Source organism: Manis javanica, chromosome 15 (genome assembly GCF_040802235.1).
Source record: "Manis javanica isolate MJ-LG chromosome 15, MJ_LKY, whole genome shotgun sequence".
NCBI classification, from domain to species: domain Eukaryota; kingdom Metazoa; phylum Chordata; class Mammalia; order Pholidota; family Manidae; genus Manis; species Manis javanica.
In genome coordinates, this window is record NC_133170.1 from 51,275,901 (window position 1) to 51,290,189 (window position 14,289).

Genomic DNA, 14,289 nt, shown 5'->3' on the forward strand with positions numbered 1-14,289 from the left:
AATAGTGGTTCAAGTGATGTACTCAGTTATGGCAAAAACTGTAGAAGTGGTCTTTAAGTGACTGAAACAATTTTATTTGATACCACATTTATTCCTTGTAATAACCTTGCAAATTAGAAATGTAAGTCCAGAGAAATGTTGGGACTTATTCAAGGCACAAGGCTAATAGGTTGTGGTGCAGGATTCAGGTGGAATACCTAGATTGCTGACAAAAGTGCTCCAAGTTCCCTCCTCCTCACCTTGACCTTGATGCCCCTTTGCATATAGAAAGATTTAGTTTAATTACTTAAATGTGTCTGACTTGTGTTTTTATACTCTACCTCATCTCCTCAAAAATATTTACTTTCTCAACTAAATTCTTCACCTCCAGAAAAAGAAAAGGGGCACCAGAATGAATTTACTGGGTTTCTAAGCATATTTATTAAACATACAAGAAAAAGGACCCGATTTCCTGCTTAGCTGAGTGAAACATTAATTCTTCACTTTGGCACCTCAACCTACAGCTGTAATAAGGGTGGTTATGCCCAAATAGGCCCTTAAACGGAAGACCTGCTGAGCAGAGACCCACTTTCCCAGCCCTGCTCAACGGTGTCAGCGTTTCTGCCAACTGACCAGGCTGGAGCAGCAGCAGGGGAGGAGGGACGTTAGGTAGGCGGGGAGGGGATCATTCTGAAAGCCCTAAATCCCTCACAGGGAAGAAGCAGCTGCTCCTTGTTTTTCTAACATCTGTCCCATCTGTCCCCGGCTGCATTTCACCCTTTGGAGGTTTGAGCGAGCTGAACGTGGACACGACACGGAAGCATTTCTGAAGGCTGGTGGGTGAGTGGAAATGTGCATACTTGTCACCTGGAAAGTTTTTTCCACTGAGAAGAGGGCAGCTAGGGTTTTTCAGGAGGATGGCCATCACCTTCCTTCACTTTACTCATAAAAACATACAGCTTTGACAAGATTTGTAACACCACCCAAATCTGCACACCCTGATGATATTTCACAAAACAGAGGCACCCCCTAGCTCTCAGTATTTTATTTTTAATCTCCAGGAGAGCCACAGGATGCTGATTTAGAGGAGAAATAATGATAATGCACACGGAATGATACTATGCCACTTCTACGGTAGAACGAGCTGTGCACATTCCAAACGCGCGGCATCTATCATATATAACAGTGTCGCTTGTCTCTGACTCCCCTGCTAACGAGGTGCTCCTTGAGAATTAGGGACCTTATTTTTTGTTCATTTATTTTCCACACGTATTCAGAACCATGGCTGGAAGCTGGCAGGCATGAAATGGACATTTATGAATGAATGAACATTAACGTAGAAAAAACAAAGTATGATTCCTCAGGTTCTCCGAGGGCGCGTGAGGAGGGAGGGGCGTGTCGCCAAGCGCGTCGCAGATCAGAGGGTCCGCATCCTCCGCTCGAGTACCACCTCCCCAGGTCTGCAAGCGCGTGCTCGCGCTCGGATCGAGCGGGGCTGCGCGCGCAGAAAACGACCCCGCCCCCAAGGCGCGCGCACAGCCACGCCCCCTTCTCGGTTCCCTCGCGAAGTCTTTTCCACGATGGTTGCAAGATTAAGGGCGGGGCCAGGAGGGCGCAGGCGCAATGGGCGGCGGAAGTAGCGACTAAGGAAGAGGAAAGCGCACATGCGGCGCTTTGCGAAGGGCGCCGCGCTCCTCCTCTTCTCTCTGCTCCTCCCCCGGGAGGCTCCGGGCTGTCGCACGTGCCGCCGGACTCAGGCTCCTCCCCTCCCTCCCCCTACGTGGGAGCTGCCCGCGGCTGCCTCCCTCTCCGCCAGCCGAGATGGCGCTCGACCCCGCAGGTACTGGGGCGGGAGCTGGGGTTGCTGAGGAGCTCCTAAGGGGCTGTACCCGCGGTCTGCGGCGGGGCCGGCCCGGGAGAAGTGCCGCGTTCTGAGGTCGCACCGCTTCCTCACACGGCCCCTCGCGCCCGCCCGGCCGCCTTGGGGTCTAGGTCGTCCTCCCGCTTGTTGGGGTTAGGGTTAAGTAAAAGGCGTCGGGTTCGCTCTCGTCCATTTGTGGCTGGCAAACATTTTCCTCTTCGACGCGGCAGGGCTCTTCCTCGTCATTCCTATTTTTCGTCCCTTTGGGACACTGCTTTAAATATCTGCAGCCCAACTTAAAAACAAATCAGAGGATCCAACACTGTGGCAAGAGTTGGGACCCCCAAGGTCTTGCCCCGTGCTACTCTGATTTCCATTTGCACCCCCACTTTGGTTTACCGCGGAGTTTGTTTGCCTCGAATTCTCGCCCTGACCTGACCGAAGCTCGCCTGCACGGTCGTCGCTGTAAACTGTGTTAGGGAAGTTATTTCCCTGCGGCGCCTTTGCTCTGGGCTGTTATGTAAGAGTATGGTTGGAACTTCATTTTTAGAGGGGATGGTAGTGGGTCTAGTCCCGTCCCTTCGTTTTGTAGATACGGAAACTCAAGGTATTGGGAAGAGAACTGACTTCAAATCTTTGGAGGTTAGAAATGAAAAAGTCACTTTGGTGTGGCCTAAAGGAGAACGGAAAATACGTGTAGCCTTCAACTAGTAACATTTATTGAAGAGTTCATTATCAAGCTAAGTATTCTCAGTTATCCAACAATAGGGTGGGAATGGTAGATACTATCTCCATTTTAGGGATTATGAAACGAGGTAGAGAGAGAATCGGGGAGCACTCTACGTTGAAGCACAGAGAATTTCCAGAACACCTAACGATCCTCCCAATTTGAGGCCAGATGATTGGATCAGGCTTTAACAATTGATCCAGCAGGTTGGAGTTGGAGAAGAGGTGGCAGAATGAGCGAATGTATAGGCAGTAAAGTTCAGTGTGTGATTTTTGGTGGCAGGGTGAATATCTTGATTTGGGGGTAGTAAGGTGTAAATAAGGGTGGGTAAGAAAAGTTCAGGTTGGAAAGTAGGTTAAACCAATGTAATTCGAGTGTTTCTGATTTGCAAGTGACAAAGTAACCTCCTACAGATAAGGAAGCCCATCCCAGGTTAAAGACTTCCGTATGTCTGTATTTCTGAATTAAGATGGATAAGGACATTTAGAAGAAATCTTCATATTTGCTGTCTCCACTTTTTTACTGTCCAGTTATTCTTTTTGTATCATTAATATAAAATCACATGAGCAACACTGTGGTTACTAGATTCCCCCCATTATCAAGTCCCCACCACATAACCCATTACAGTCACTGTCCATCAGCATATTAAGATGCTATTGAGTTACTGCTTGTCTTCTCTGTGCTATAGTGTCTTCCCGGTGCCTGCTCCCCAACGTTCTGTGTGCTACTAATAATGCCCCTTATTCCCCTTCTCCCTTCCTTCCCACCCCACTCCCCACCTCCAGGCCCTTTCTCTTTGGCAACTGTTAGTCCATTCTTGGGTTCTGTGAGTCTGCTGCTGTTTTGTTCCTTCAGTTTTTGCTTTGTTCTTGTGCTCCACAGATGAATGAAATCATTTGGTACTTGTCTTTCTCCGTCTGGCTTATTTCACTGAGCATAATACCCTCTAGCTCCATCCATGTTGTTGCAAATGGTAGGATTTGTTTTCTTCTTATTGTCCAGTTATTCTTAATCCACTCCAATCTTGTGGTGTGCTGAAAACACACAGCTCATTGCTGGCAGAGCCAGGTCTGGATAGAACTCATATAATTTCCATTTCCAGTCCAGTGCTATAGACCAAGCCACCATTTGAGTATTTATTGATTAAACAAATACTTGAGTGCCCATTATCTGTCATGTGCTGTTCTAGGCTGTAGGGACAGATGAGATCCCTGCTCTGAATAGAGCTTGTATTGTAGTGGTAGAAGGAAGTCAACCACCCCTACCACTCCGAACACCCTTTGACAGATTGTGATGCCCATGTAGAAAGCAAACAGTGTCACGTGGTAGATGGTGAAGCGAGGATTACTTTAGATAGAGCAGCTAGTCAGGAGCTCTAGGAGTAAGTGTCATTTGAGTTGGAATCTGAAGGATGAGAGGAAGCAGTCTTGGGAAGAGGTAAGGAAAGTGTATGCTAGGCAGAGTAGCAAACACTTAAAATATTTGATGGGAATGAGGGCAAGAGTGTGGATGAGATCCATAAGGAAAGATGTTGGGAAATTAGTCAGGAGCTAGATGCTTCCAGGCCCTGTAGGCTACGGTAAGAAAGCATTTAGACTTTTCTTGATGTTATCAAAAGCTTTTAGAGGCTTTTAAAGAAGTCAGTGACATAAAATTGGTGTCTACTCCCCTGGCTGCAATGGTAGCATGCATAGTGGAAGGAAGGGTCCTGAGTGAAAGCAGTGAGACAGGTTAAGAGATGGTAGCAGTGATCCAGGCTAAATATATTAGTATGTTGGCCTGGGATGATACTAAAAAAGATGGAAAGAAGTATGAAGCTTCAGTAGATCTTTTGAAGGAGCATTTGACAGGACCTCCTGTTGCGCTGAGTAATGCTGATGAGAAAAGGGAGGCATTAAGGATAATTCCTAGGCTTTTTACTCTGCACCTGGGTGGCTAGGGGTGGTCAAATCTACAACTCTATCATTGGAAACTTTGATAACAGCAGGGATAGAAGCAAAATTGGATGGGAAAGTAAGAAGGTAGAGTCAGAAAGTAGGAAGATTTTTAAAACATTTCCTTGTCTGTTTATAAATTCTGGAATACAAACATATTGCAGCTAGCTTTAAAAAAATTTTTTTAACTCATTTTTGTGAGGGTCATAGGTTCACATTTGGTATTTCTCTTTTCACAGTCCACAATGGTGTACACCCACACTGAGTATTTTCTGAGTAGATGAATAAGATAGTTGTGCCAAATGAGGTTTACACAGCAAAATCTGTTTTCCCATTGGTTTATGGTAGACTTAAAAAATCTTTGTACAAGTTTGATCTTTATTGGAAAGCAGCTTTTAACTTTGTAGGGTGCATTTCCCCCCAAGAAATTGAACCCAACAGCAAAATGTAGTTACATACTTATACATAGTTTTATTTAAACTGTTTTCCATTTTGCTGACATAGAGGTGATAGCACTCTTTATGAGTTTATCAGCCATAATCCTAATCCTGTTCATTATTTTCTGTTTGAATGCAGGGAGAAAAAGCTGGAGAGAGTCCAAAACACCCAGGAAATGTGGCTGAGGAGAGAGATGAAATTTTTAAAAAATACTGGTGCTTAGGTTGTATTCCCAGATACTGCAGTTTAATTTGCCCAAGCTGCTGATATTTTAAAAGAGTCCATAGACAGTTCTAATATGCAGAGTAGAAGAGAACCATTGTTGTGAACTCCCCCCAGTCTTGACTTATTCTTCAGCTTTGTTTTCTTATCAGTGTAATCTTCTCTCTATTCCCAGAGGAAATTATCCCTACATCTTTAGCCATAAATGGGACCTTTGATCATAGAGTAATTATTCAGAAGTATCCAGTGTACCTCATTCTCCTATAATAGCATGTAAGTGTAGTCTTACTCCAAGTTAAAACTTTACTGATTTATAATCCTTCCTACAAGGATTGTATATTTTAAAAATCCAGCCAATTTAGGAGATTGAAAATTTAAGAAGTTGTTTATTTTGAATGCAAATACAAAATGAAGATTTTCTTCAACTTGTTAATTAGTGAGGGAACCAGTAAAATGGAGAAAACAGCCCAAAAAAGCATTTGAGAAGCTAGATAACAAGACAGTTTCATAGATTGCTGGGTTAGATAAAAATTTACTAATTCATATCACTGTCATAAGCTGTAATCTTTTGGGGTTAGCTTTTCCACTGGTTAGAAATTATTTCTGTCTCTATTTGGCACATTAACCTCTGCCCCTAACAAGTTGTAAAATAGCCCAGTAATGGGAAGTCATGCCCGTTACTGTTCTGAAAGAACACTCAATTTTGCCTTTGCTATTTCCAGATTCCAGGTAAATCTTATGACATTATATTCCCAGATGAAAACCCACAGGAACTTGGGCTCTTGATAATTTTGATTTCTCTTTCTAGTAACTAGAAGAAATTCCTCTCTCCATTTTTTTCTCTTCTATCTTCTCAGCCGGAAAGGTAGTTTCCCTTCCCCATCAATTAGTGTGGGTTTGTTCTCTACTTCTGAATGCAGGACGATGGCAGCATGAGAGAGGTTTCCGTGTGTATGTGTGCATGCACGTGTGTGTGTGTGTGTGAGAGAGAGAGAGAGAGAGACAGAGAGACCTTCTAATGAAGGGGAGGAAGGTAGAGTTATAAGGCTTATGAGGTGGAAAGTAGGGTCAAGAATTTCAAGCCAAACCCTGTGCAAATGTTTAAGGTGTGTGTATGTTGGGAGGATTTCATTATGGCAGCTCTTGGAGTATTTGCGTCACACGGGTTCCCTTTACAGTTCCTATGGGGATGTACATAGATTAGCTTTAGGGCTGCTAGCATTTGTATTCAGTGGAAAATTTTAATTTTTAGTATTTAAGCAGATTTGAAGAATCTTTTTTCTGAGCAGCATATGACTAACACATAAAAGGTTATGTAGTTGATTAGAAAATTTTGATATACTGCTTCTATCTCTGGTTTCCTCGTAGACTTTAGATTGGTAGTTCAGAGCTAAAAATCTGTTTAACTTATACATTTTACATACTTGTAAACTGAAAGTATTTTTGCAGTAGAAAATACATTGTTGTTGCCTCACTAGATTAATTTAACAGTCCATCAGTGAGTTGCATTTTGGAATTTAGGAAATGCTGGCTTAAGTAAAGAGCATAAGAAAGACAGCAGAGTTGAGATAAAAAAGGAGTGTGTGCTGTGGCCATTGAGGGGTTTGAGTGTGAATCATGCAAGGTTTTGAAAGCCATTTTAAGGGGTTTGCATTTTATCCTAAAAACAGTGGATAGACTGCAAGTTTTTAAGCAAGAGTGACAAGTAGAACTTCCCTTCATTTTGTGTTTATCTGACTTTTGGTTAGATTGGGTTATGTGTTCTCAGCCAAGTACCACAGGAGTGGAGATGTGTCTTTCTCGGGGTGTCACATCCGGAAACGTGGTGTCTGTCTCTCATGAGTGGCATAATTTTAATAATTCGGTCAAGGTCTTGTTCCATTTCTTTGCCATGTTTTTCCTCTGGTAATTAGTAAGTAATCTATAGGGAGACCATTTAAGACCAGGCAAATGTCTGTTCCTCATCAACTAGTTCCCTTTGTTGTAGCCTCCAATGATGATTTTTGCCTGGTTCAGTCTTTCCTATGATGGTTGCAAAATGATTATTTTCTGCCTTCAGCATTCTTTACACATTTATTAGATGGTTGTTGACATTTTGCTGTAAGCAAATGTCACTTTGTTTCTTGCTTATTTATTACAAATGTATTACTGGTGTGGACTCAAGACTTCCTTTTTTTAAATGGTTTGTAATTTGCTACTGTATGTAATATTTTGGTGCTCACATTTTCCCAGATTTGGCCAGTGAGAGTTCCTTCACACGAACTTATGGGTCCTTGTGAGACAGTCCCATCCTTTTTTTGGGCATCTTTTTTTCTCACACAGCATCTTCCTGGCTCATCTTGTACCTATGCTGGCCCATCCACAGAATTAGTCACATCTCTGATAAGCACCAGTTCCTTTGTTTGGGCTCAATATTAGAGAACAAGACCTGAGTGTCAGGTCTGGGTACCACCACTTGGGTGTTTTACTTGCAAGTGATTTATTAATGGAGTGTTCTCAGGAAAAAGCCTGTAAGGGAGTGAGGGGACCAGGAGAGGGAAGGGAGGAAGCTGAGCATGTTGGTTTCAGGGACGACTGTCTCAGCCTGATCAGCTCTCGTGCACCATAGAGAGTGAGGTTTGTCCTGCTTTGGAGGCAGGGAGCTGGGCTTTCGTGCTGTCAGTCCTTGCCCACTGCAGAGGTTGGGAGGGGGCAACGGGAAGGAAAAGGGCAAAGTGCTACCGTGCCCAGGGGCAGCCCTGAGAAGTTGCAGGTGAATGCTTCAGCATTCATTCCTGCTGGAGTGATACCAGCTCTATCCTAAAAATGATTTAGCTGAGTCTTTTAGGAACTTTAGTATGGGCAGGTACGAGAGTTTGGTGAGTGGTAGGTCCGGTAAGAGAGATGCTTGCTCACATTTATCTAAACACCCCCCAGCTGTGTGTACTGTATCCAGATGTAAAGTATTGTGGGATTGTGATAAAAAAACTTTGAGTAACATGTGCCTAAAATATACCTAACTGTTTTGTTTGTTTTTGCTTCTAGACCATTTGACATGTTGCTTCTTGGAATTTTCCCTCTCCCATCCCCAAATCTGTCTAGTTCTTGTTCATCTTTCACACCTCACTTTAGAATAAGTTTCACAGGAGGCTCTCCCTGATGGTCACCACCCCTCAACCTTTCGAAACAATTTTTAAAATACCACCAAAGTAGTAAATAACCTGGCTATAGAGTTTCTTTCATTGTAGATCTTGAGTTTGTTCCTTGGGAAATACAGTGAAATATACAGAGGTAATAATGTCTGTATGTATCAGAGAATTTGAGAGATGAGGAAAAACATGATGTGGAGAGTGGGATGTTACCTGTGTGGTAAAGAGTGGCTGTTTTTCATGTGGCTTCACTTCTCTAACTAAATACAGTAGCATCTAGGTGATTGGAAAGGAGCCAGATAATCACACCTACAGGGCAAAAGGTTGCCCTCAACCCCAGAGGCGCTGTTGCATTTGGGAATTGAGACTCTTTCAGACTTTGCCATTAACCTCAGGCCCTTAAAGTATTCTTAATGGCTGATCTGAGGTTTGAGGATGAGGGGTAGGGAGAGTGAGATCTGATAACTCCTAAGGTTGCTTTTAAGTCTTGAACTTAGATGATTTTAAATACTTGCTTTTAGTTTCAAGGAATTCTTGACTCAGTACAGAAAGTTCACAGAAAAAGAAGTAACTTCAAGTTTATGTTTCATTGACTGGATTAGCATCATTTTTTTTTGTATAGGGTTGTTAATAACATATTTGTAGAAATGTCTAGATATGTAGATGTGAAAAATATCACATTCTACCGGATATAAGTGGACCAGACAAAGCTGTGCCCAAGTAAGAACATTGATTCCCAAGTTAACCTTCTCCCCACCATCCCCAATTACATTTAACGTTTTCAATTAAAGAGACTAGGGGAAAAATATTAAATTTTTTTATGTATATGCACATTGATTTATTATATATAGTTTTGTATTCTTCCTTGGTTTTTTTATTTTTTTGAGAGGGCATCTCTCATATTTATTGATCAAATGGTTGTTAACAACAATAAAATTCTGTATACAGGACTCAATGCACAATCATTAATCAACCCCAAGCCTAATTCTCAACAGTCTCCAATCTTCTGAAGCATAACGAACAAGTTCTTACATGGTGAACAAATTCTTACATAGTGAATAAGTTCTTACATGGTGAACAGTGCAAGGGCATTCATCACAGAAACTTTCGGTTTTGATCCTGCATTATGAACTATAAACAATCAGGTCAAATATGAATATTTGTTTGATTTTTATACTTGATTTATATGTGAATCCCAAATTTCTCCCTTATTATTATTATTATTATTATTTTTAATAAAATGCTGAAGTGGTAGGTAGATGCAAGATAAAGGTAGAAAACATAGTTTAGTGCTGTAAGAGGGCAAATGTAGATGATCAGCTGTGTGCCCATAGACTAAGTATTAATCCAAGCTAGACAAGGGCAACAAAACATCCACGGATGCAGAAGATTTCTCTCAAAACGGGGGGTGAGGTTCTAAGCCTCACCTCTGTTGATCCCCAATTTCTCACCTGATGGCCCCCCTGCGACTGTGCCTGTCTTAGGTTGTTCCTCCCTTGAGGAATCTTACCCGTCTCTGGCTAACCAGTCATCTTCCAGGACCATACAGGGAGATGTAAAGTTGGTAAGGGAGAGAGAAGCCATATTGTTTGAAAAGGTTAGCTTTTTACTTCTTTGCAGATTTATGCCCTGTGGCTTCCATGCCCAGCATTTGTCTTGAGGTATCTTTACCACTTGGAAGAATTATGATACTCGGTAAGTTCGATATGAGGCACGAATTCTACTTAAGGGTTGTAATTAGGAAGGAAGAAGAAAAGCTATAGAAGTAGCAGATGGAAGAAAACATGGCAAGATTGATTATTTCTTTGACATATCTTCTTGTAGAGTAACATAAGCATGTATAGGTTTCAAACTACTAATTAAATTGCGTACACACTTTAACATAGTAGGAATACAGCTACATAACCAGAGCAGACCTACAATTACCAGCCATTTCCAGTGAAACCAAGAAAACCAGTTAGGTACCCTAGGCATTTGTGAAAACTTATCAATGATGTGATGGATATTGTCTAACTGAATTTGAATAGTTTGAGAAAAATCAGACAAATTAAAACAATGCATTCCTGGGAACTGTTCACATCCCATATGTTCTTTTAACAGTAGATAGTCTATAGTCACAAGATTTTGGAGCACTGCAACTTGCACTTCTCCTAATTCTTGGTTGAGTTCCGACAGTATAGATCCAGTCAAATTTGTTGTTTTACTGTATGCACAGGCCAGCTTAGATATCTCCTTCTTCATTCCAATGGCAAGTCCAGGAACTGGTGGGATGAATGCAGCTACAACTGCAACAGCGCCAGGATCTTTGTTGAAGTTTTTTGATGATCATCTTGTGGAATGAGTCTTCCAGAGCATGTTGATGTTGGAAGTTCTTCTTATCGTATCTTAATTCGTTTTCTGGGTAGCCAAATTAGGCTTTGATTCTCTGTATAAACACAAACAAACCCTTTGCCCACGCTTTGATATGCCCTTTATACTATTGTGAAGAACTTATTGGAGATCACCACACAGGAACTGCTTTTTTTTTTTTTTTAAAGAAAAAGGAATATTATCAGAAAAATGTACTTCCATAGCTGATCATCTGACACCCTTTAAATGATCAAATTTAAGGATATTTAAAGCATGCATTAATCGTTGATTTGGAGTTAGTTTTATCCTATCAGGGAGTAATCCCCCTTTTTTCTTTTTTTCTTTTTGTTATCATTAATCTACAATTACATGAAGAATATTATGTTTACTAGGCTCTCCCCTATACCAGGTCCCCGCCACAAACCCCTTTACAGCATATGATGGACATAATACCTGTCCAGCAAAGCAAAATGTTGTAGAATCACTACTTGTCTTCTCTGTGTTGTACAGCCCTCCCCTTTCTCCCACCCCCCCATTATGCATGCTAATCATAATACCCCCTTTCTTCTCCCCCCACCCCTTATTCCTCCCTACCCACCCATCCTCCCCAGTCCCTTTCCCTTTGGTACCTGTTAGTCCATTCTTGGGTTCTGTGGTTCTGCTGCTGTTTTGTTCCTTCAGTTTTTCCTTTGTTCTTATGCTCCACAGATGAGTGAAATCATTTGGTATTTGTCTTTCTCCACTTGGCTTATTTCACTGAGCATAATACCCTCTAGGTCCATCCATGTTGTTGCAAATTGTAGGATTTGTTTTCTTCTTATGGCTGAGTAATACTCCATTGTGTATATGTACCAATCTTCTTTATCCATCCATCTACTGATGGGCACTTAGGTTGCTTCCAATTCTTGGCTATTGTAAGTAGTGCTGCAATAAACATAGGGGTGCATCTGTCTTTTTCAAACTGGAGTGCTGCGTTCTTAGAGTAAATTCCAGGAGTGGAATTCCTGGGTCAAATGGTAAGTCTATTTTGAGCATTTTGAGGAACCTCCATACTGCTTTCCACAATGGTTGAACTAATTTACATTCCCACCAGCAGTGTAGGAGGGTTCCCCTTTCTCCACATCCTTACCAACATTTGTTGTTGTTTGTCTTTTGAAAGGTAGCTGTCCTTACTGGTGTGAGGTGATACCTCATTGTGGTTTTAATTTGCATTTCTCTGATAATTAGTGATGTGGAGCATCTTTTCATGTGTCTGTTGGCCATCTGTATTTCTTTTTTGGAGAACTGTCTGTTCAGTTCCTCTGCCCATTTTTTAATTGGATTATTTGTTTTTTGTTTGTTGAGGCTGGTGAGCTCTTTTTATATTTTTGACGTCAAGAGTTTATCGGATCTGTCCTTTACAAATATATTCTCCCATACTGTAGGGTTCCTTTTTGTTCTATTGATGGTGTCTTTTGCTGTACAGAAGCTTTTCAGCTTGATATAGTCCCACTTGTTCATATTTGCTGTTGTTTTCCTTGCCCGGGGAGATATGTTCAAGAAGAGGTCACTCATGTTTATGTCTAAGAGGTTTTTGCCTATGTTATTTTCTTAGAGTTTTATGGTTTCATGACTTACATTCAGGTCTTTGATCCATTTTGAATTTGCTCTTGTGTATGGGGTTAGACAATGGTCCAGTTTCATTCTCCTACATGTAGCTGTCCAGTTTTGCCAGCACCATCTGTTGAAGAGACTGTCATTTTGCCATTGTATGTCCATGGCTCCTTTATCAAATATTAATTGACCATATATGTTTGGGTTAATGTCTGGAGTCTCTAATCTGTTCCACTGGTCTGTGGCTCTGTTCTTGTGCCAGTACCAAATTGTCTTGATTACTGTGGCTTTGTAGTAGAGCTTGAAGTTGGGGAGTGAGATTCCCCCCTACTTTATTCCTCTTTCTCAGGATTGCATTGGCTATTTGGGGTCTTTGGTGTTTCCATATCAATTTTTGAACTATTTGTTCCAGTTTGTTGAAGAATGTTCCTGGTAATTTGATAGGGATTGCATCAAATCTGTATATTGTTTTGGGCAGGATGGCCATTTTGACAATATTAATTCTTCCTAGCCACGAGCATGGGATGAGTTTCCATTTGTTAGTGTCCCCTTTAATTTCTCTTATTAAGAGTGACTTGTAGTTTTCAGGGTATAGGTCTTTCACTTCTTTGGTTAGGTTTATTCCTAGGTATTTTATTCTTTTTGATGCAATTGTGAATGGAGTTGTTTTCCTGATTTCTCTTTCTGTTGGTTCATTGTTAGTATATAGGAAAACCACAGATTTGTGCGTGTTAATTTCGTATCCTGCAATTTTGCTGTATTCCGATATCAGGTCTAGTAGTTTTGGAGTGGAGTCTTTAGGGTTTTTTATGTACAATATCATGTCATCTGCAAGTAGTGACAGTTTAACTTCTTCTTTACCAATCTGGATTCCTTGTATTTCTTTGTTTTGTCTGATTGCTGTGGCTAGGACCTCCAGTACTATGTTAAACAACAGTGGGGAGAGTGGGCATCCCTGTCTTGTTCCCAATCTCAGAGGAAATGCTTTCAGCTTCTCGCTGTTCAGTATAATGTTGGCTGTGGGTTTATTGTATATGGCCTTTATTATGTTGAGGTACTTGCCCTCTATACCCATTTTCCTGAGAGTTTTTATCATGAATGGATGTTGAATATTGTCAAATGCTTTTTCAGCATCTATGGAGATGATATGTGGTTTTTGTCTTTCTTCTTGTTGATGTGGTGGGTGATGATGGATTTTCAAATGTTCTACCATCCTTGCATCCCTGGGATGAATCCCACGTGGTCATGGTGTATGATCCTTTTGATATATTTTTGAATTTGGTTTGTTAATATTTTATTGAGTATTTTTGCATCTACATTCACCAGGAATATTGGTCTGTAGTTTTCTTTTTTGGTGGGGTCTTTGCCTGGTTTTGGTATTAGGGTGATGTTGGCTTCATAGAATGAATTTGGGAGTATTCCCTTCTCGTCTATTTTTTGGAAAACTTTAAGGAGAATGGGTATTGTGTCTTCTCTGTGTGTCTGATAAAATTCCAAGGTAAATCTGTCCGGCCCGGGGGTTTTGTTCTTGGGTAGTTTTTTGATTACCGTTTCAATTACTTTGCTTGTAATTGGTTTGTTTAACTTCTGTGTTTCTTCCTTGGTCAGTTTTGGAAGGTTGTATTTTTCTAGAAAGTTGTCCATTTCTTCTAGGTTTTCCAGCTTATTGGCATATAGGTTTTCATAGTAGTCTTTAATAATTCTTTGTATTTCTGTGGAGTCTGTCGTGATTTTTCCATTCTCATTTCTGATTCTGTTTATTTGTGTTGATTCTCTTTTTCTCTTAATAAGTTTGGCTATAGGCTTATCTATTTTGTTTATTTTCTCAAAGAACCAGCTCTTGGTTTTGTTGATTTTTGCTATTGTTTTATTCTTCTCAATTCTGTTTATTTCTTCTCTAATCTTTATTATGTCCCTCCTTCTGCTGACTTTAGGCCTCATTTGTTCTTCTTTTTCCAGTTTTGATAATTGTGATGTTAGACTATTCATTTGGGATTGTTCGTCCTTCTTCAAGTGTGCCTGGATCACTATATACTTTCCTCTTAAGACTGCTTTTGC

The 14,289-nt window shown here is 41.0% G+C and overlaps 1 protein-coding gene across 3 annotated transcripts in view; it reads left to right on the plus strand.

The window, feature by feature from the left end:
- The first annotated feature begins 1,662 nt into the window (after positions 1-1,662).
- The window catches only part of CMC1 (C-X9-C motif containing 1), an 86,586-nt gene continuing 73,959 nt past the window's right edge, over positions 1,663-14,289 (plus strand). Inside the window, exon 1 of one of the 3 annotated variants that reach the window (XM_073222893.1) lies at positions 1,663-1,819. In XM_073222893.1, the coding sequence (XP_073078994.1) occupies positions 1,801-1,819 (19 nt within the window). In that variant the 5' untranslated portion in view covers positions 1,663-1,800. Of the gene's footprint in view, positions 1,820-5,080; positions 5,163-14,289 lie in introns of those variants that run through there. The other 2 variants (XM_073222894.1, XM_073222895.1) reach the window with 2 other exon arrangements.